This window comes from Dama dama, chromosome 19 (assembly GCF_033118175.1).
Source record: "Dama dama isolate Ldn47 chromosome 19, ASM3311817v1, whole genome shotgun sequence".
In the NCBI taxonomy this organism is placed as follows: Eukaryota; Metazoa; Chordata; class Mammalia; order Artiodactyla; family Cervidae; genus Dama; species Dama dama.
Window position 1 is genome coordinate 71,837,558 of NC_083699.1, and position 23,388 is coordinate 71,860,945.

Sequence of the window (23,388 nt, forward strand, 5' to 3'; positions counted from 1 at the left end):
ATCATATTAACACTTCACTCTTAGTTTAATCAAGTGTGAAATCATGGTGAATGCATTTTCATTCCACTATGTCTCACTCATCCCCTTACATAGGTGGCACGCAGTTCATTTCACCTCTACAACAATAATTCACCAGGTGGGTCCTATCTTCATTTCTGCTCTTCACTCAAGAGAACAGTCAGGGAGATGCTAGGTGACCCGGTAGCGCCACGGCTGCTGGAGAGGTGCGTCTGGACCCCTCACACACATACACTACAACACACCACACACACACACGTCACACATACACACACTGTCACAGACACCACACACACTCATGGACACCACACTCACACTCCCTCCAGCAGGTGGCGGGTCTCCATGCAGATGGCAGAATAGCAGTGCTCGAGCCCAGGAGGGAAGGGGGAGGCTAGCCGAGCAGCCGTGAGCAGTCAGGACACGTGGCTGGCGACACTTGTGGCACAAGCTGCTGACAAGTATAGATATCCAGAACACAGAAATGCTACAAACAGCCCTGTGTAAAAATGTGCAGAAGACTCAACAGCATTTAACAAAAGAGAAAACCTAAAGGATGAAAACAGGAAAAAACTGCAATGTATCAGCCATCACCAGATTAGCACCACAGTGACTATTGCTGTGTTCTCAGCAGATTAGCTCAAAGTAATGCAGCCAATGGCAGGGAGAGGGACTCACACACCAGGTAGCTGAGTGCAAACTGGAAAGGTCTGGAATTACCTGACAAAGGTAAAGACGTCATTATCCTAGACCGAGCTACCGCCTCGTCTCCTAATATTAATACAAGCTCTACAAGAATGCACGCTTGTGTACCAGGCAGCACTGACTGTAACAATCAAGATGGAAATGACCCAGTGTCCACCAATAGTATGATGGATACATATATTCTGAAATAGTATTCATTCCTCAACGGGAATGAATGAGCCTCAACTATATACAACAATATGGATAACTCTTAATGCATATAGTAAGAGGCTCCACTGCCAAGCAGGAACGGGCAGTGATGGCAGAGCTGCACTCCCATCCAAAATGATTTTAAAGCTGGATAAAATGCAAGACCATCTGCTGGGGGAGTTGACTCCAAGGAGTTGACCCCTGGGGAGGGGCGCTGATCTTCCACAGCTGTTCTTGCAAAAACTGGGGTGTTTGGGGGTCCTGCCATCCATAGGATATCAGCGCCTCATGGTCTTATGCCCATCAATTGCTGCTGCTGGGGCATGGAGACCAGGGCCCCAAGAAGAGTCTACTGAATCCCAGAGCCATGCATGCAAGTGGAAGCCTTGGAGAAGCCATTCAGAGCCCTCAAGTCGCTATATAAGACAAAGATTGTGGATGAGATCACTCAGAATACAGCAGTTTAGAGAATCTGAATAAAGGAAAACAGAAAATCTCCAAATTGAAGTATATATAAAAAAGAATGCAAAATATAAAAGAAGATTATTAAAGGTGCATGGGACTCAGAGAAGGTATTAATATAAATGCAGTCAGAGTCCCAGAAGGCCAGGAGAGATAAATGGGGAAGAAACACTATATCAAGAACTTATGGGTGTAATTTTCCAGAAACTGATGAAAGATACCACTCCATAGATTTAAGAAGGCATGTGGTCCCCAAGCAGAAGCTTCCAAAGAACATCACAGCTAAATGCATCACAGCAAGACAGACCCAAGGCAGAGCCAAAAGCCATACAGGGATGAGACAACCCATCATCCAGAGAGTGGCAGCAACCTGGCCTCTCACTTTCAGAAGGCATCACCAAGCCTGCAGAGTCCAACAGCCCTGACCCCCTTTCTAAGAGGGAGATGCAGGAAGGCCCGCAGCCAGAGGAGAGGTTATGGGAGAAACAGGGAGGTAAAACGGAACATTTAGCCCAGGAAAGAAAACAGCATGAGTCCTGACTTAAGAAGCAGAGCAGCGAATGGTGTCGTATGGGCATAGTGGGTACAGACTTAAGATGCAGGACAAGGAGGCAAGGGCCTCAGGCCGGGGTCTTTGGGAAGCACCAAGGCAGAACGAGGCTTGAGAAGGGCCCGTGAAGGGGAGAGTTTACAGCAGCCTTGCAGCCCCTGCAGGCCTCTCCCAAGGACAGTCCTGGCTGAGCAGGACACAGGTCCTGTCCCCACCCCTCATGCAACCTGGACCCGAAAGCTGAATTGGACAGGTGAAGGCTGTCCTCACAAGTGGGCAGTAAGCTCCTTTCCTAAAGAATTACAGACCCAACTCTCTAATGAGCACAGGTACAAAGCCTGCAAACAACATATTAGCAAACAGAACTCAGGCATTTACTTAAAGATACTAGGGCCAAGTGGGATCTATTCTAGGAATACACAGGCTGCTTAACATTTGAAAATTATCCAATGGAACTCATCAACATCCGTTAGATCATAGAAAAAGCAAGAAAATTCCAGAAAACACATCTGTTTCACTGACAACGTTAAAGCCTTTGAGTGAGTGGATCACAACAAACTGTAGAAAATTCTTAAAAAGACAGAAATACCAGACCACTTTACTTGCCTCCTGAGAAACTTGTATGCAGGTGAAGAAGCAACAGTTAGAACCAGACACAGAATAATGAACTAGTTCAAAATTGGGAAAGGAGTACATCTAGACTGTATATGACTCACAAGCTGAAATTAAGAGAGAAATATCAACAACCTCAGACATGCAGATGACATCACTCTAATGGCAGAAAATGAAGAAGAACTAAAGAGCCTTTTGATGAGGGTGAAAGAGGAGAGTGAAAAAGCTGCCCTAAAACTCAACATTAAAAAAACTAAGATTATGGCATCCGGTCCCATCACTTTATGGCAAATAGAAGAGGGAAAAGTGAAAGCAGTGACAGATTTTATTTTCTTGGGCTCCCAAATCACTGCAGACAGGGACTAGGGCCATGAAATTACAAAGACGCTAGCTCCTTGGAAGAAAAGCTATAACAAACCTAGATAGCATATTAAAAAGCAGAGACATCACTTTGCTGACAAAGGTCCATATGGTTAAAGCTACAGTTTTTCTAGTGGTCGTGACAGTTGGATCATAAAGAAGGCTGAGTGCCAAAGAACTGATGCTTTTGAACTGTGGTGCTGCAAAAGAGTCTTGAGAGTCCCTTGGACTGCAAGGAGATCCAACCAGTCCATCCTAAAGGAGATCAGTCCTGAATATTCATTGGAAGGACTGATGTTGAAGCTGAAACTCCAATACTTTGGCCACTTGACGCAAACAGCCCACTCACTGGAAAAGACCTTGATGCTGGGAAAGACTGAGGGCAGGAGAAAAAGTGTGTGACAGAGGATGAGATGACTGGATGGTATCACCAACTCAATGGACATGAGTTTGAGCAAGCTCCGGGAGATGGTGAAGGACAGGAAGTCTGCTGTGCTGCAGTCCATCAGGTCTCAAGGAGTCAGACACAACAGACGGACAAAACAACAGCAACTCATCAAACTAGTAGAGGAGGACAGAGAAGTCACATGATCATCTTGAGGAAGCAGAAAAAGTCAACGCATGTCAAAAAGCTTTTAGCAAATTAGGAATAGAAGTGAACTTCATTAACCTGATGAAGAATTTCTACCATAAAACAAGCAAAAAAGCTACAGTAAACATCTGCATCAAGACCAAGTGCTGTCCATCTAAGACGGGGAAGGGCTCACGCTACATTGGTGGCTCCCACCAAGGTGAGGCAGGGACAGAAGCACCAGGAAGGCCAGGATGACACATCGATGCCCATAGGTACTTGACTGTGAACAGCATGCTCAGGACTACTCACTAAGAGACCAAAAAGAACTAAGGTATCACTTTAGCAAGATCACTAGATACAAAGTCACCATTTAAAAAAGCAATTGCTTTTCTATATACAGGCAACAAGGCCTAGAAAAGACTTAATCATTCCATCCCAATAGGAATAAATCTAACAAAAGAAGTTCAAGGTTCCTGAACTCAAAAGTATAAACCTTCACTGACAGAAACTAAAGCAGACCTTGAAAGGGGAACATTCCAGGGTTGAGAACTGGAGGATTCTGCAATCACAGCAACACTGATGGGTTCAATGCAGTGTCGGTCACTCTCCTGGAGGATTTTTTCTGGAATGGATGCAGTGATTCTAGAGTTTACTTGGAAATGCAAAGAGCCAAGAAGAGTCAAGGAAATCCTGAGAATCAATCACAGAGCAGAAGGACTGACATCCGACACTGACTCATAGCTCCAGTGACTCAGGAAGCCAGGACGAATGGCAGATGGTAAGACAGAACAGACCCACAAGCACATCTTTCACCTGGTGAAAAGCCCTTGGACTGCAAAGCCGTCCCTGGGTGAAGTGCTGCTTCTCACCAATGATCGTGCATCAACTACATTCAGAGGAGAGAAAATGAGTCCAAGTTCACTCTACACAAAAGAAAACTGCAAACAGATGGTAGCACTAAGTGTGAAAAGTAAAAGGCGTCTCCAGATGAGAAGGCAGGAGAAAACCTGTGTGACCTAAGGTTTGGCAAAGGCTTCCAACACTGGACAGAAAGCACAGAGAAGCGGGAAAATACATAAATTAGACTGCATTAGGCTAAGGCCTCTTATTTATCTAAAGTCACAGTGAAAGTGTTAAAAGGCAGTACAAAGCGTGGAAGAATTCATTTGCAAAACACGTACTGGAGAAAAGGTGCCTAACTAAAACATAAAAAGCATCAGCAAATGGACAGAGAAATGAGCTAAAGATCCGGGTACTTCCTAGAAAGAGGGCTCACATGGCCCACAAGCACGTGAGAAGCACCCTGAGCACCAGGAAGCCAGAGTCAACACTGAACTGGGCACCGTGAGGCACACTCCCCAGGAAGGAGAGAGGAGACAGGGTCCAGCACTGGGTGGGGGTGTGGAAACTGCCCGGCCAATCACCCCATGCCCACAGCAGCACACATGCCTGATACGTGTCCACCAAAGACCCACAGAGAATGATCACAACAGTACAACACGCAGCAGCCCCGCCGTGGACACAACCCAGATGTCCACAGACTGCGCAGCGCGGACGTCAGCAGACAGATGAAACAACACCCGCAGACGAGGATGAACTGACCACACAGTACATGGGTGAGTCCCAGACAGCGCCAAGCATGATGCAGCCCAGGCAGGCGGGACGTACTCACACCCGTGGTCAGCAGGGCACTGGCCTTGGCTTTGGGCGACGCCGGCCTGGGCACCAGGAGTACCTCGGGGCCAAGCGTTCCATGAAAACACACTGAGCCCAAAGCATGTGATTTGTGTTACGTAAAAACGAAAATGGAACCAAAAAATGCCAAACCAAAAAAAACCAAACACTGCTTAATGCCATTTTTACAAAGTTCGAAATGAAACAAAACTGAAGTCCACCGGTCAGAGAAAGGCGCACACAGACATGAAGTACAGGGGTGGTCCCTGCTGGTGGGAAGGGTAGTGGGTGGGACAGTGAGGCAAGGCTGTTTCCCCACCCGCTGTGTCAGATCGTCAGGAACCTGCTCTCCCTTGCCCCGCGAGCTCACATCTGTGTGGCCCCTTGGCCTCCTGCTGATACTTGCCATAGGTGAGGGTGTAGACAGCCTTCCCGGCGGTGTCCAGGGCAGTCAGGCACGGGGCTTTGGGCTGTGTGGTAGCCCACTGCTGCAAGGCGGCCAGCAGCGAGGGCGGCCAGGAGCCCTCGGCCAGCGGCTCCCCTCGCAGCACCGCCATTTGGCTGCCCTCGGGCTTCGGCTGGTTCGGATCCGGCTGCTGCACTACAAGCAAAACGGACATGTGAAGACCAGCATTTCTAGAACCAGGCACACACTCTGCTTGTTAGGCCTCACGTTTTATCATTCTCTTCTTCAAAAGCACCAACTCTAAAAAAGCTACCATCACTTCTTTATATTTCCTTATCGTTACAATAGTCACAGACCAGCTGACCAAGGATGGAAAGAAATCAGGATGAGTCCTGTGACTGTAACCAGAGAGTCACAAGGACCCCAGGCTTTCACCTGAAGACATCTGAGAAGCAGGTGTCCTCACTTATGAAGGATGAGAACAGAATAACCACTGCAGTTTTGGCTCAAACCATGTTGGAAGAAAAAAAATAAAGTAAAATCTATTACATTTTCAGTGGATATGTAACCACGATTTGCCCAAATGTAAGAAAGACTTCCTAAAAAGCATTCATGGAATTGAACTCTGAATCTGAAAGGCGTGATGTGATTACACAGACAAGCCCTAACAGCCACGCTAACCCCCAGGTAGGGGGAGACACCAGAGCTGGCCTAAGGGGCGACCGCCCGGCCAAGGCCATGACGATACGTCACACGCTGGTGTCTTATACGGGGCCTGACTTCTCCTTTCCTACAGATTTATACTTCTCAGTAAGTCTATGCTCTTCTTTCCTAAATATATATATAAAATTCATAAATGACAGGCGGAAATTCTAAAGAAGAGTCCAAACTTTGCTGAAAACACCATGCTCTAAAACCAAGAGAAGACAAGTAGTTCAGACTTAAAGTTTAAATAAAAACTTAAATCATGGAAATAAATTGAAGTCTTAGATGTATTCCTACATATAGAGTCTTACCACTAGGCACGGCACAGAGACGCCATCTCTTAACTACGACTGGTGCACACAGTGCCCGGGATCAGGTGTGATGGGGAGGTCACTCCACACACAGTGACCAGAGCCTGAACACAGAGCATGCTTTTCTACATCTGCTGCGGTGATAACCATGTCATCACACCCGGCAGTCTCCCTGCTCGCATAAACTGGAGGGCCGGTGTCGGAACACTCACCTTCCAACAGCTCCTCGAAATCATCCACAAAGAACTCCTTCAGGGGAGGGCGCTTTGGCCTCTTCAGAGTGTTCAGAAGCTGCTGGATCTTGGAGGACACTCTGCTGTTCACGGGGACACCTGTCACAGGAAGAGAGCACTGAGGCCAGAGGTCAACCACATGAGCGCATCAGAACTCGTGAATCTAACCAAGCTTTGATGGTCCATCAAACGGCCAGCCTGGAATTTATCAGTCCACCTGACAGACATTTACTGACGCCTTCCAGGAACCAGAACTTATTCCAAGCCAGTGGTTTTCAGAGTGGCCCAGGAACCCTTAGGAGTGCCCGAGGCCCTTTCAGGGGCTTCGTGAGGTCACATGAGATGCCATTCGCTCTCCTCTCCTCTCACACACGCACAGTGGAGGTTTCCAGAGGCTGCACAGTGTGGGCACCCAGCAGATGGGAATCATGCAGACGCTGCTCTCACACCTGCAAACAAGCCTGCTCTCTCACGGCACCTCACTGCATGGGAGCTGCTCCTGTGACTGTGTGCTGTTCACGCTAAGATGTAATGAGTTCGGTATCGCTATTTTTCAATAAGTTAATAAATATTTTAACAAATCTTTAATTTCTAATATGGTAAATACCCAGAGATAACCCACATCAGCTAAAAGCTCTTTGGTATCCTCATTAATTATTAAGAAATGCTGTTCTGGGGGATGTAAAGTTAGCCAACAGGTAAGTCTTCCCTCAAACACCTCACAGTCTGCTGCATGGAAAGAAGCAAAAATATGTACATGTGCCAGCAAAAAAGGGCACCCACCACAGTGACAAGTCCTCGGAGGAAAAGGCACGGGGAACATGGGTGAATGCACTGGTAGAAGTGGTGAGAGAAAGGCCTGGCGCCCCACCCCTGTGCACCATGAGGCATGTGGCACCTCCCTTCTCCTGGGCTAGGTGAACAATTGAAACCTGCATTCACTGGCTTGGCCTCTGCAGGGCCCTTTATGATACCAGCACTTTGAAAGAGTCTGGCTCTTTCCTTTATTAAGTAGCATATGCCTTATTCTGCATTTGCTTGACGTTTTCTCAAGATTGAATTCAGATATCGCATTGCTGGCTAAACAGCACCTGAGAATCACATCCAGATGCACAGGACCCCCACTGCTCTTCTGAGGTTCTGGGCACACTGCTGTCCAGCGCTCCACTGTCTCACTATTTTTTTCTAGTGCAACTAAACAAGCACTGTGAGGGGAGACCCTTCAAGACCTCACAAATACCCTGACCCCCATCCAGCTCTCTCCCTCCGTGTAACAGCCACCACCGCTCTGTCAGATGCAAGTTTTATTGCAATGGTTGCAATTATATTCCAACTTGAGCAGCCCACTGACACTAACAGTTGCCACCTGACTTCCTTCCTTACCGGCTCTCCTGAGAAAAGCTACCGAAGACCAATACAGTGGTGAGATATGCTCCCTGCTATTGCAGCCCTTGCTTCCTCTAGCACACAGAGCTAAAAAGTCTGTGTACATGCACACGCGTGCACACTCATGGATATGCACACACCCCATACACAACACACACGTGCACGCAGGCAGCAGCACACACACAGGTCCCTGTCTTAGAATCCGGGGTCCACACAGCACCCTGGTGCTGAGCTCCCTGTCAGACACCTCTTCTCCACAGCAGGAGCCTGGCCCCCAACAGCAACGCCGCAGTTCTGCACCATCACAGACGTGACATAATTCCCCGAGTCCTACCCAAACCAACACAGGAACAGCTACCAACGAGAGTTCTGGCTGGTGAGCCTTGCCCAGGACTGAGGGCGCTGCGTCCCCCACTGACAGCTCCCTCCCCCACCCCTCAAGGGTGGCTATGCAGTTCTTGGGAATACAATCAGACTTATTTATTTACAATTCTTTTCCGTTTTGGGATTCCCCCCTTCTTCTCATCTTTTATGTTTCAAATGTGCAGAACATATGTCTAAGAATCACAACTATATAAAAAGATAAACTTGAACAAGTGTCACTCTGCTCGGAATTCCTGGCCACCCCACCCCGTCCTCTGCAGGACCAACCCATGTGTTCTGGCTCCTCCCTCCTGTTGGTTGTTCTCCTGCTTCTCACAAGGGAGGTGGTAAATTATGAATGTTCCTTTCCTCTTTGCCTTTTCACGTAACACCTCCTGGAAAACACACTCATTCCAGGTCATAAAGAGCTTCTCGCTATTCCTGAGAGCTGCCCAGTCCTCCACCGTGTGAATGTACCCAGTTTAGCCCACAATCTGAGAGGCCTGGACAGCAGGCAGGCCCCAGTGTTTTGCAAGCACAGACAGCACAGCAGTGAGTGAGCTTGCATGTACACACTTCCTGATTTCTGGAGGTGTGCACTCGGGGTAAACGCCCACGCTGCGCTGCTGATACAAATGGAAGCACAGACACAGATTTTAACAGCTGCTCCCTCAGAGAGGCTGACCTACTTTGCATTCCCACCAATAATGTGGATCTCTCTAGTAACAAAAAAGAATGAACATCATGTGTAAGAGCTATTTTTATATCTTTTTTTGTGAATTGTCTGTATGTTCTGCTTATTTTCCTATACTAGGAGTTGGAAACTTCTTTAAGGACTTATAGAGAGTATTTGGGGCCGTGGCACCATCTCCGTCATCACAAAAGCAGCACAGACGATTCAAGAAGGTAGGTGTGGCAGCCCCAAAAGCACCTTGAATCAAGATGAACAGAAAAACATCCCAATGAATATATTCTGGATTTAAAAAAAGAAACTGAAAAAAAAAGAGCAAAGGAAACACAGACTAAGTAGAAGGAGAGAAGTAACATAGATGAGTAGAAATAAACATAACAGAGAAAAGATAAACAACAGAGAAAAACAGTTAAATTAAAACTGGTTCTTTGAAAGATAAAGCTCAATTAGCTCACTAGCTAGGACGATTAAGACGAAGAAAGGAGACCCTAACAACTAAGACAGTGAGCCAGCACCACGGGTCCTGCACATGCAAGGACGACAGGGGGCCTGGAGAGCAGAGATGGGATGGACGACTCCTCCAAAGACACGGAACTGACTCAAGGCAGAAAGTCTGTTTCCTCTGATTAGAAAACAGAAGAGGGAGGAACGCTTCTCAATTCATCCTGAGATGAGTACTATCCTGATACCAAACCAGACAAAAATATCAGACCAGTATTTATCTCAAACACAGACACGAATTCTAAAAAAAAATACTAGTAAATCAAATTCACAATATGTCAGAGAGCAGGACACCACAACCAGGAGGGGTTTACCTTGAGAACATACCTCCTTTGGCTTAATCTTCAAAATTCAGTCAATGAACTGTATTATATTAACAAACTAGGGAAGAAAAACCGTATGATGAGCTTAACAGATTTTAAAAATCATTTAACAAAAATCATGATAAAAACTTTTCAGGAAACTAGAGGGAAAAAAGGAATGCCCCCAACCTGATGAAGAGCAACTATTTTTTTTAAAAATCCATGATTAACATCACAATTAAAAATTGAAAAAGTGATTGCTTTCCCCCTTAAATGGGAAACAAGGTGAGTTGTGTCCATTCTCAACATTTCTAACCAACATTAATGGAAGTCCTAGACACTGCAACAAAGCCAGGAAACCAAATATTCCTATAGGTGGACAATTTGGTAAGAAAAGTAAAACTGTATTCATAGACAACATGGTCATACATGTGGAAATCTTATAGAATCTACCAAAAAGGCTACTAGAATTAATGTAAGGTCAACATACAAGAATCAACTATGTCCCTAAAGATTAGCCATAAACAACTGGGAAAAAATTTAAATATCACTTGTAATAGTATCTAAAAATATAACATATTTTGAGATAATTTTAACAAAATATGTGCAACACCTGTACACTGAAAGCTACAAAAACAGTGCTGAAAAATTTTTTTAAAGTGCTAAGTAAATGGAGAGATATACCACATTTATCAATTGAAATGTACAACACTGTGAAGAGGCCAATTCTCTCCAAACTGATCTAGAGAGTCAATGAAGTACCAATCAAAACCAAGCAGGAATTTTGGTAGAAATTAAAAATGGGAGAAATTTTAAACGGATTTTAAACTATACATTAAGATGCAAAGGAGCTAGAAGAGGTAAGGCAATTTTTTAAATGAAGAGCTGAAGGCAAACTACAGTACACAATTTAAAGATTTGTTATAAAATCACATATAAAAACCCACATATATAAAATCATGACAGTGTGGTACTGATATAAAGACAGAAAAAGCATTGGAACAGGATCAGTTCAGTTCAGTTCAGTCGCTCAGTCATGTCCAACTCTTTGCGACCCCATGAACTGCAACACGCCAGGCCTCCCTGTCCAACACCAACTCCCAGAGTCCACCCAAACTCATGTCCATTGAGTCAGTGATACCATCCAACCATCTCATCCTCTGTCATCCCCTTCTCCTCCTGCCCACAATCTTTCCCAGAATCAGGGTCTTTTCAAATGAGTCAGCTCTTCGCATCAGGTGGCCAAAGTATTGGAGTTTCAGCTTCAACATCAGACCCTCTAATGAACACCCAGGACTGATCGCCTTTAGGATGGACTGGTTGGATCTCCTTGCAGTCCAAGGGACTCTCAAGAGTCTTCTCCAACACCACAGTTCAAAAGCATCAATTCTTAGGCACTCAGCTTTCTTTATAGTCCAACTCTCATATCCATACATGACTAGTGGGAAAACCATAGCCCTGACTAGACAGACCTTTGCTGGCAAAGTAATGTCTCTGCTTTTTAATATGCTATCTAGGTTGGTCCTAACTTTCCGTCCAAGGAGTAAGTGTCTTTTAATTTCATGGCTGCAATCACCATTTGCAGTGATTTTGGAGCCCAGATAAATAAAGTCAGTCACTCTTCCCACTGTTTCCCCATCTATTTGCCATGAGGGGATGGGACCAGATGCCATGATCTTAGTTTTCTGAATGTTGAGCTTTAAGCCAACTTTTTCACTCTCCTCTTTCACTTTCATCATGAGGCTTTTTAGTTCTTCTTCACTTTCTGCCATAGGGTGGTGTCATCTGCATATCTGAGGTTATTGATATTTCTCCCAGCAATCTTGATTCCAGCTTGTGCTTCCTCCAGCCCAACGTTTCTCATGCTATACTCTGCATATAAGTTAAATAAGCAGGGTGACAATATACAGCCTTGACGTACTCCTTTTCCTATTTGGAACCAGTCTGTTGTTCCATTTCCAGTTCTAACTGTTGCTTCCTGACCTGCATACAGGTTTTTCAAGAGGTAGGTCAGGTGGTCTGGCATTCCCATCTCTTTCAGAATTTTCCAGTTTATTGTGATCCACACAGTGAAAGGCTTTGGCATAGTCAATAAAGCAGAAATAGATGTTTTTCTGGAACTCTCTTGCTTTTTCGATGATCCAGCGGATGTTGGCAATGTGATCTCTGGTTCCTCTGCCTTTTCTAAAACCAGCTTGAACATCTGGAAGTTCACGGTTCACGTATTACTGAAGTCTGGCTTGGAGAATTTTAAGCATTACTTTACTAGCGTGTGAGATGAGTGCAATTGTGCGGTAGTTTGAGCATTCTTTGGCATTTCCCTTCTCAGGGGTTGGAATGAAAACTGACTTTTTCCAGTCCTGTGGCCACTGCTGAGTTTTCCAAATTTGCTGACATATTGAGTGCAACACTTTCACAGCATCATCTTTTAGGATTTGAAATAGCTCAACTGGAATTCCATCACCTCCACTAGCTTTGTTTGTAGTGATGCCTCTTAAGGCCCACTTAACTTCACATTCCAGGATGTCTGGCTCTAGGTGAGTGATCACACCATCATGATTAACTGGGTCATGAAGATCTTTTTTGTACAGTTCTTGTGTATTCTTGCCACCTCTTCTTAATGTCCTCTGCTTCTGTTAGGTCCATACCATTTCTGTCCTCTACTGAGTCCATCTTTGCATGAAATGTTCCCTTGGTATCTCTAATTTTTTTGAAGATATCTCTAGTCTTTCCTATTCTATTGTTTTCCTCTATTTCTTTGCATTGATTGCTGAGGAAGGCTTTCTTATCTCTCCTTGCTATTTTTTGGAACTCTGCATTAAAATAGGTATATCTTTCCTTTTCTCCTTTGATTTTTGCTTCTCTTCTTTTCACAGCTATTTGTAAGGCCTCCTCAGTCAGCCATTTTGCTTTTTTGCATTTCTTTTTCCTGGGGATGGTTTTGATCCCTGCTGTATGGAACAGCATACAGATCCCCAAAGTAGACTCTTCTCATATATGGTCCACCATATGTGGTCCATCTTCATTAAAGATGCCAAAGAAACCAGAGGGGGTATTACATGATCCTGGAACAACTGGACATCCATACACAGAAAAGTAAACTTAGATTATATCTTGCATTGATATTAAATTCAACTCAAAATCGATCATGTACCTAAACATAAAACTTAAAAACTATAAAATTTTAGGAGAAAATATAGGAGAAAACCATTAGATCTTGGGTCAGGAAAGTATATACTAGATATGACACAAAAATAGAATCCATGAAAGAAAAAAATGGTAAACTGGACTTCATCAGAATCAAAGACTTCTCCTCTCACTATTAAAGGATGAAAACCCAAGCCACAGACTGGGAGAAAAAAAATTTAGAAACTTGATACAGAACTTATATCCAGACTATAAAGAACTCTGAAAACTTAAGAAAACAAACAACACATTTTAAAAAACAAGCAAAAGATTTGAACAGACCCTTGTAAAAAGATATACAAATGGGAAATAAGCACATGAAAATATGCTAAACATCATCAGTCATTAGGGAGATGCAAATTAAAACTATAAGGGGACACCTCTGCACAACTACAAGGATGGTCAGCATATGAAAACCAACAATACCAATTCTTGGCAAGGATGTGGGGGAACTGGGACTCTCATCACTAATACCAGGGAGGTGAAATGGTACAACCACTTGGAAATAAGTTTGGCAGTTTATTTTTTTTTAATGTTTATTTATACTTATTTATTTATTTGGCTGTGTGGGGTCTTAGCTGCATCATGCGGATCTTTTACTGCAGGGCACGGTTTCTCTAGTTGTGGCCTCAGTGCTTGGGCTCAGTAGTTGTGGCTGCAGTGCTTGGGCTCAGTAGTTGCAGCATGTGGGATCTGCGTTCCCTGACCGGGGACTGAACCCATGTCCCCTGCACTGCAAGGCAGATTCTTAACCACTGGGCCACTAGGGAAGTCCCAGTTTGGCAATTCCTTTAAAAACTAAAACGTTCCCTGATGGCTCAGATGGTAAAGCGTCTGCCTGCAGTGTGGGAGACCCTGGTTTGATCCCTGGGTTGGGAAGATCCCCTGGAGAAGGAAATGGCAACCCATTCCAGTACTCTTGCCTGGAAAATTCCATGGACTGAGGAGCCTGGTAGGCTACAGTCCATGGGGTTGCAAAGAGACACAACTGAGCGACTTTACTTTCTCTCTTTCAAACCCACTGTATGATCCAGCTATTCTACTCCTAGATACTGCCCCAAAACAAATGAACATGCATATCCACAGAAAGACTTGTAAAGGAATAGTCACAGTAACTTTATTTCTAACAGCCAAAAACTGGAAACACCCAAAATACCCATCAGTAGGTAAAAAGATAAAACTATGGTGCATCTATAGGATGAAATCTCACATCTATAGGATGTGAGACTTGGTTCACAACGAAAGCTGAGCACCAAAGAACTGATGCTTTTGAACTGTGGTGCTGGAGAAGACTCTTGAGAGCCCCTTGGACTGCAAGGAGATCCAACCAGTCCATCCTAAAAGAAATCAGTCCTGAATATTCATTGGAAGGACTGATGCTGAAGCTGAAGCTCCAACACTTTGGCCAGCTGATGTGAAGAGCTGACTCATTGGAAAAGACCCTGATGCTAGGCAAGACTGAAAGCAGGAGGAGAAACAGACCACAGAGGATGAGATGGTTGGATGGCATCACTGACTCGATGGACATGAATTTGAGCAAGCTCTGGGAGCTGGGATGGACAGGGAAGCCTGTTGTGCTGCAGTCCATGCAGTCCCAAAGACTCGGACACAACTGAGTGACTAAACTGAACTGATAAGATGAAATGCAGGGATATTTCATCTCCCAAGAAAAGGAATGACCTATGATACATCCAAGAACATGGATGAACTTCAAAATAACTGTGCAGGGTAGCAGAAGCCAGACAATAAAAAGTAAATGCTGAGTGATTCTATTCATATAAAATCCTAGAAAATGCAAACTACTTTACAGTGTCAGGAAGTAAATCAGTGGTTGCCTGAAGGGAAGCCAAAAAAAGCAGCAAGCAGCTGTGACAAAAGCGCACAAGGAAGGAAGTTTCCAGGAGCGCCAGGTATACTGGTTGCAGTATGGATTTCACAGAGTACATGTATCTTAAAGCTTATAAAACTGTCAAGCCTTCCCTGGTGGTCCAGTGGCCAAGATTCCACACTCCAATGCAAGGAACCCAGGTTCAATCCCTGTCAGGGAACCATATCCCACATGCCGCAACAAAGACTGAAGATTTCACATGATGCAACTAAGGCCTGGTGCAGTCAAATAAACAAAAATTTTTTTTAAAGCTTATAAAATTACACACTTTAATACACACAGTAGATATGTCATTTACACCTCAACTAAGTTCTTGAAAAATTTTAAACATAAAGAATAACAAGCTAATTTTTTTTTTAATCTTTCTAACCAACAAGAAGACTGCTTCACGTTGACTCCATTTCTCCTCTTGTATCTGAACAAGGAACTGAAAGACACCAACAAAATCAGACCAGCTGCTCAGGAGCCTAGAAACATGTTAAGGTCTCAGATCTAAGAACTGCTAGATTTTTCTCCAACTCAAATTTGGCACATTGCAAGAAAAACTTCATGTGATTTTGATAAAAGACACTGGAAACTGTTTCAAAAGGAAACAGTACAAGTGCAGAAGGGACTGACTGGGGCAGCTATTGCTGGCTGCACTTGCAGTACTGGAGAAACTTCCCTAGCTTCTCCTCTTCCCACAATACCACAGATCCAAAGCTTGTGCATCCACTTCAGTGTGAAGGCTTTCTCCTCCCTCCTTCTCCTCATTCCTGACTTGACCTATTCCTGATCATTTCTCCACATGATATACACACGGGCAGTCTAAATGCACCAGGGCTGCACCTGATGGCTGGCTCACCAGGTACCCTGAGATCCAGTGCCTGGGCTCTGCTGTCTCAAAGCAGGAAGAGAGGCATGCTTACCACCTGCCGTCTCTAGGACACTCCCGCGGCACCCCCGAGGGACTCCTCTCACAGAGGTCATCTGCGGACGCTCGCAGTATGCGTGCTGATGCTGCACGAGGCCTGTGGTGACATCAGGAGGGGCAGAGTGCAGATCTGCTTTTGAAACACAAACCCAAAATAAAAGTGGCTGTTAATTTAAAACAACATGAACATCAAGTTGCTGTTCAAACTCCATTCGACTAAAGCTTCAGTAGCTGAGCTCTAAGCAAGGAATGTGGCATTCCAATTGACTCTGTCTGCCTGGCTGACCAAGCACACGAGATGCTGTGAACTCTGAACTCTGGACATAGCCATCCAGTTCTCAGAGGGAACTAGGCCAGAAACACCAACCACAGCATAGAATGGCCATGAGGAATACACCTTTCCCAATTTGGCCTAAGGAGGTTTTACTTAGAAATCTCCCTCAATGAAGCAGAAATATATTTTAAATCAATAATATTTTTTGTCATATTATGAAAAAACTGCCAGGCTTCTATAAACTACCTCTACTCCCCTAAAATGCAAGTTGAATGCCACACAGACACAAACCTTTGCAATCTTCACAGAATAAGCCTACACAGATTAAAAACTATCCCTAGAGTCAGTTCAACATGTCCCATTACTAAGGGGCTGCAATCAGGGTCTTAAGACAGAATGTACTCACCTCACATTTAAAGGCAAACTATGTTAGATACAAAAAGTATTTAAATCACTCCTTCCGTTGTCTGAATGTCCATTCTGGGCTCCATTTTCACCGTATGGCATGTTTATCTGTTCTGATACTGGTTGACTGCCGCTGGAGCATCACTGCTACAACTCAGTCCTCCACCAGGAAAGAACCGAGTTTGGACCTAGCGTGACACTCGTCCACTCTCGAGAATGCATACTGCTCTGTAATCTCTTTAGTCTTCAAATGAATGTTCCCACCATCACAGATTTTGATACTTATTTTTTATCTATCATCATAACCTAGAGAGTATGCAACCTAAAATTTTTTTAAATATGTAGAAAGATGAATTTATATGGAAACAAAACACAAACTTACATAGCAGAAAACACCATTTAGAAAAACCTAATTTAAATGACAAGAGTTTCCACAACCCTTGAAAAAGCTAGATATTATGAAATCAGCATTTTAAAGTATGCTTACCACAGAATTCTTTCAGTTTAAAAAGAAATCTCCCCACCTTTCCAATCTAGCAAAATTGAGAGATTTTAACTATATTCATGAAAAAAGGTATAAATGGTAATTCTCAACTACAAAGTAACTTTTTAAATAGCTGCATAAAAATACACAAACTACACTCCAAAATGAACTACTGTAATTAAATGTACTGCTTTTAAATACAGGTACTTGTGTCCAAATGTTTTCTGCACATTATTTTCCTAGCCCCAAACTGAAACCAACAAATACTTTTTAACATTTTCTACCTATAATTTTTTTATAGTCATTTCTTTCTATATTTCTTTCCTTAGCCCAAATTGAAGAATTCTCCTAGTGTCAGAAACTAAAAAAAGGATGACTTTTATAACAAGGAGAGGGAAGAGGGATATTTTTCAGATTTAAAATTCAGGTCACACAAGTAGGGCATGAAAGCTACAGACAACAGTGAGGTATAAATACAGAGCAAGTCAGACTTTCAGACTACTAGAACTAACCACATAACATGCATGTGGGCACAGGTGAGCAGGAGGGAGGGGAGAGGGGCTCAGCCTCACCTGCAGGAGTCAGGAGCCCCTCAGCCACAGAGGCAACAACCCACCCTGAAGTCTTTACTGCGAGGACCTTTCTGAGAAAAGAGACGCCCACTCAGACTCACCTTACAATTCTGTGAAGTCAAGGGCTCTCTGGTTAGACATTTTAAACTACAGTCAGTTTTTCAAGCTAAATATGCTTCTCTTTCTAACCCACCAGGAAGCAGTGTTAACAACAGCTCAGCAATGGCTGATACAAGCAAACAGTGACTGCTCTGCCCTCCTCTCCACACTGTGGGACCTAGAACAGAGCTTCGGAAAGCTGGACCAAGCGAGAAGAGAAGAGAACACCCGAACGCTGCTGCTTCCCTCAAAGTGGAGGTAGTACTTGTGCATTTCCAAAGAGTGCAATCGCCATGACAAACAGCAAGAATGTGTCCACCTAATGCTGTTTTCAAGCTCTCCCCTGTGAAACTCCTTGAGGGCAGGTGGGCTGTAATCACCAGCCATTTGTAGGCTCCCCAGGAGAGTGACCACAACAATCCTGGCAGGTACTTCCAGAGGAGCCTTCTCTCCTAAAGCAAACCGCCCAGGACGGCCCTGACAGTGCGACCCTGGCTCCTCCACGTGCTGGGAGCAGGTCAAGGCATCGTGAGTTCTCACCTAAGAAGACATCACGAGCTCGATAGAAATGTACAGACATTAGCACTGACTCAAACCAGTAACAAATGAAGAGCATCAGTGATGTGCCCACAGAGGAAATGAAGGCGTTGGGCACTTACAACACCCAGTCCAGCCAAATGACCAGTATCTTGCATGGAAGCAGCTCAGCGCCTGAGACCAGCACATGCCTGGGGGGCACTTAACCTGCTGGGACCCCATCAGAAACACTGGCCTGTCGTGGGCGCAGATGCACCGTTCTGGTTTTAGCAGAACAGCAACTAACAGCAAAGAAAAGGAACAGGAATCAGAAAGCTATGGGTCAGCCTGGCTCCACCACAGCCAGCTGTGTGGTCTCAGCCAGGGCAGTCCCCGACTGAGCTCTTCCTCCTCGTCAGAGGACCCCCAACAACGGCAATGCACCACCCCAGGAGTACACTTCTTAAGGCACTCCTGCAAGAATGCATGTGCGCTCTGCATGCCAGCTAAGTTACGATTTTTGCATCAAAAAATATGACTTCAAATGGTGAAAGCTTAGCAATGTTTTCCTAAGATTAACATAATTTAAAGGACTGGGTGACTTGGAAAAGGTCTAGGTATCATTATGACTGAGCTGTGACTTACATCTCTTTCAGACTGAGGACTGTCTAACCCTGTGTGTAGAGGAAGAAAGGCTCTCCATGGCTGCAGCCCCAGCCCCACCTTGGGACACCCAGCGCAGGGACAACTGAGGGCTGTGGCTGTGCACAGAAGGGAGGAACAAAAGACCGCATTGCAGGTGGCAGGCCTCCTGACGGCCAGGGACTGTCCACCTGTGCCGGCCGCCCCTCCAGAGCAGAAGCACCAGCTCTTGTCCAGGTCTCCAGGGGAGGCCCACCCAGGGTCTGGGGCTGCCAAACCACAGAGGCACCAGAAACCACTTTTGTTACCAAAAGGACACTTTCCACACAAAGAGGAGAAGGTGGGTCTGAGGAGGGGCGGGGGCTCCTCTGCCTGGAGGGGTCCCCACAGCTGTACTGACCTACGCGGGCGAGGGCCACGGGGCCGGCAAGTGCAGCGGCAGCACTGGGCGTGGCGGCAGGCTGCCCTCCTGGGTGAGATGAGGTGGAGGACGCAGAGGAGGAGGTGGACGAGCCCTGAATGGCCGGCTCGGGCCAGGGCTCAACGCTGGGGCGGCTCTGCAGCGGAGCGGAGGCCAGTTGCCCGGGGCGCTGTAAAGAGCCCTCATCTTCTGAGGCAGATGACGTGTCTGTGGTCAAAATAACGACGACAGGCATGAGGGGGGCATCCTTGGGGGCGGGGTTCCCACACCGGCCCGGCCTGCGCCCTGCGCACCCGCACGTCCAGGAGGGCCTGTGTGTGACTGACCGTGAGTGAGACCCAGGGCCACTTGGAAGCTGGCTGCACCCTGGGATCCCCCGAAGAACTTGGTCACAGGGCGCCATGCCCAGGGATGCAGCTGGTCCAACCCTGACCACTTTAGTGCATGCCGTGGGGCCCTGGGGGCCCCGAATAGCAGAGGTGACCTATGCTCCGTGGGTGCCTGATCCCAGCGAGGCCTTGCCCAGCACCTGCGCACCCTGGAGGATGTGCCTGAGCTCTGAAAAGAGCCCCGCCTCAGGCAATAAAATTAACCTGAATTCTAGTTCTGTCAAGTCTGCATTTTATCATGGGTTTCATTATTATTAGGAAGTTAACTGGGTAGTATCTATGGTTATATTTGGTAGAAAATAATTTGGCATAAATTTCTAAGACTTTTTTTCAACAACATAAACTTTTTTTAAGTCAGGAAGCATCAGCAAAACACTGCACTATCCTGTGGACCTGGTGTGGCTGATGTTTTACCACGTTGGCAAACCAAAGACGCCCGTCACCAGCTTTGTGACTTCAATAACCAGACAGGCAGCACTGTGCTCCCAGCATCTGGATGAGCTTTCCAGGAAACTTAAAACACACTAACTATCCTGAAGAGAGGCCGCATTAAGAGTTTTCATTTCTAATGGTAACGAAACAACAAAAACAAAACAAATCAAAAACCCTCCAAACGGTCTCATTCTTTTCCATTTAAGACCTGGTAACAACATAACACATAATATTGGGTTGGCCAAAAAGTTCACTGCTTTTTCTGTAAGATGGCTCTAGTACTGCTTAGCTGTCTTCAACTTCATTCAAGACAATCTTGTTAGACTGTATTGTGACAGCTGTCGTATCAGCACTCATTTTTTAAAAAAAAAAAACAACTTATCAAAACTAGTGAATTTTTATGTACCAACTTTAATATTGAAGATGGAAGGGAAAAAGCAACATTTTCACATAGTATGCTTTATTATTTCAAGAAAGGTAAAAATGCAACTGAAATGCAAAAACAGATTTGTGCAGTGTGTAGAGAAGGTGTTGTGACTGATCAGACATGTCAAACATGGTTTGCTAAGTTTCATGAGGGAAATTTCTTGCTAGATGATGCTCCACGGTCAGGTAGACCAGTTGAAGTTGATCATGATCAAATTGAGACATTAACTGAGAACAATCAGTGTTATGCCAGGTGAGAGATAGCTGACATATACAAAATATCCAAATCAAGTGCTGAAAATAATTTGCACCAGTTCAGTTATATTCATCAATTTGATCTTTGGGTTCCACATTAGTTAAGCAAAAAAACAAAAACAAAAACAACTCCTTGACTGTATTTCCACGTATGATTCTCAACTTAAACACGATGAAAACATTCCATTTTTAACATAAACTGTGACAGCTGATAAAAAGTGAACCTTGTACAATAATAGGGAGTGGAACAGATCACGTGGCAAGCGAAATAAACCACCACCAACTACACCAAAGACTGGTCTTCATCCAAAGAAGGTGATGTTGTGTACACGGTAGGAGTGGAAGGGAGTCCTTTATCATGAGCTCCTTCCGGAAAACCAAACAACTAATTGCAACAAGTACTGCTCCAAATTAGACCAAGTGAAACCAGCACTCAACAAAAAGCATCCGGGATTAGTCAGGAGAAAACACATCAGCTTCCAACTGGATAACACAAGACCGTATGTTTATTTGACGACCAGGCAAAAACTGTTACAGCTTGGCTGGGAAGTTCCGATTTATCTGCCATATTCACCAGACATTGCACCTTTGGATGTCCATTTATTTTGGGCCTTACAAAATTCTCTTAATGAAAAAATTTTCAGTTCCCTGGAAGACTGTATAAAAGGCACCTGGAACAGTTCTTTGATTAAAAAGATAACAAGTTTGGGGAACGGAAATATGAAATTGCCTGAAAAATAACAGAAGGTAGTGGAACAAAATGGTGACTACATTGTTCAATAAAGTTCTTGATGAAAGTGAGAAATGTGTCTTTTTTCTTAAAAAAAAAAAAAAAACTCAAGGAACTTTTTGACCAACTCAATGAGAATAATTTTAAACTTCTGAATTCATGGAACTCTGTCACCCCATAAAGCACTTACTGCTGGTTCCCCTCTTTACTAAAAGACACAAATTACATCTTAGTGAAAAAATTAAAATCTATATAGACGATCTATTGGAAGCAAGCTCAATGCATGCACAGAAACATGCATGAGCACACACACACTCCTCACCACAATCAGAAGCCTGCTCCATCTCAATGGGAAACCCTGCCCAAGCCGCCCCAACCCTGCCCAGGCGGTCCCAACCCTAATCAGTACCTGGGGGTGTGTAGGCCTCCACAGACGCGTGCGTGAGGACAGAGCGCCTCTTGGATGGCATGGGCATCTTCCTCTCTTTGTATTTGGCCAAAGCTGCCTGCACGGCCTCGGTGTGAACATCTGCACAGAAACAACAGCAGCAAAAGCACCTGTTACAAGATTCCTGATGAAGGAACAAAACCATGGTTCATGTTTTTAATCTGGTTTCATTGAGTATAAAAGGAACACAAGGTCAGCCTACATGTGGGTCCACACACTGGTCCTAGATTTCTACAAATATTCCTTGGTTTATAGATTCGACTTCACAAGTATTTTCAGATTTAAACCAGGAAATCCCCAAAACTGAAAATAAAATGAAACAGATGAACCTAATGCACTCTGATTATGGTATAAACCACTACAAGCAGCACTAAAGCTCTGTGGTCATATTGTCTGAGCTGCTGTCCCAGTCAAGCCCCAGGATGGGCAGAGCCATGCAAGGAACCAAGCTATTTCTGTAGTTGTACGGCTGGGGGGTGGTGGGGGTCCCGTCACACCGCCACGCTTGTGGTCAAGTGCAAGAGAGCCAACGAAGAGGGGCCTGATGGTCTCACCCCATCATTCCTCCATAGAAACCAAGATGCTCACAGGGAGAGAAGGGATACACACAGAGACTCCAGGAGTGAGGGGAACACTGCAGTCCTGAATCTGAATGGAAATTATTAGCATGAACACACGTGGCATTTTATCTTTAAATAGCATGTCTTACTTTAGTCTCTAAAAATGTCTAGAAATGATGACCAGCCTGAGTGCAATGAGCACCCCTACCATCCAGGCTGCAGTCTTACAACACTGTCCTCACTGCGAGAACCCTGAGAAATGTGGGTTCCAGGGTGCAGGAAGTGGCAGAGGGTTCTGGAGAATCTCATCCTACCAACCAACAAGTTCCTGGCCAGCAACCCAATGCTGGAGCCGACAGAGAAGCACCCCCAAAGAAAAAGGTTAGGGCAGTCTGAATACCACCAAGGACAAAAACAAGATCAGAGAAAAGAAAGGAAGAAAAAGAGGAAATAAAACTAACTGGCTGCCACTGGAGGATGCCAGTGACACAAGCTACTGTTTTGAAAAACATTAACTGGATGGAAAGAACCGAGCATCTCTCCCGGCTCTCCTGTGCCGTGTAATGAGAACAAGCTGCTTGCTCTTCACAGAACTGGTCCAGCTGTCCTGCCACCAAATCCACCCTAATGAACCAAGGGATCAACCCTGCCAGCATCCCAGGGAGGGGAGAGACACAGGTCCGCAGTGCCTGTGGTGGGAAAACACTGG

At 45.0% G+C, this 23,388-nt stretch overlaps 1 protein-coding gene across 5 annotated transcripts in view; it reads right to left on the reverse strand.

Annotated features, from left to right (window-relative positions):
• Nucleotides 1-23,388, reverse strand: part of DIP2A (disco interacting protein 2 homolog A) — a 110,154-nt gene that overhangs the window by 56,913 nt on the left and 29,853 nt on the right. For 3 of the 5 annotated variants that reach the window (XM_061167381.1, XM_061167380.1, XM_061167378.1), the window contains exons 4-8: nucleotides 22,081-22,200; nucleotides 19,419-19,646; nucleotides 16,022-16,159; nucleotides 6,776-6,895; nucleotides 5,548-5,742 (exon numbers count right to left, since the gene is read on the reverse strand). In XM_061167381.1, the coding sequence (XP_061023364.1) occupies nucleotides 5,548-5,742; nucleotides 6,776-6,895; nucleotides 16,022-16,159; nucleotides 19,419-19,646; nucleotides 22,081-22,200 (801 nt within the window). The remainder of the gene's footprint in view (nucleotides 1-5,547; nucleotides 5,743-6,775; nucleotides 6,896-16,021; nucleotides 16,160-19,418; nucleotides 19,647-22,080; nucleotides 22,201-23,388) is intronic. The other 2 variants (XM_061167379.1, XM_061167382.1) reach the window with 2 other exon arrangements.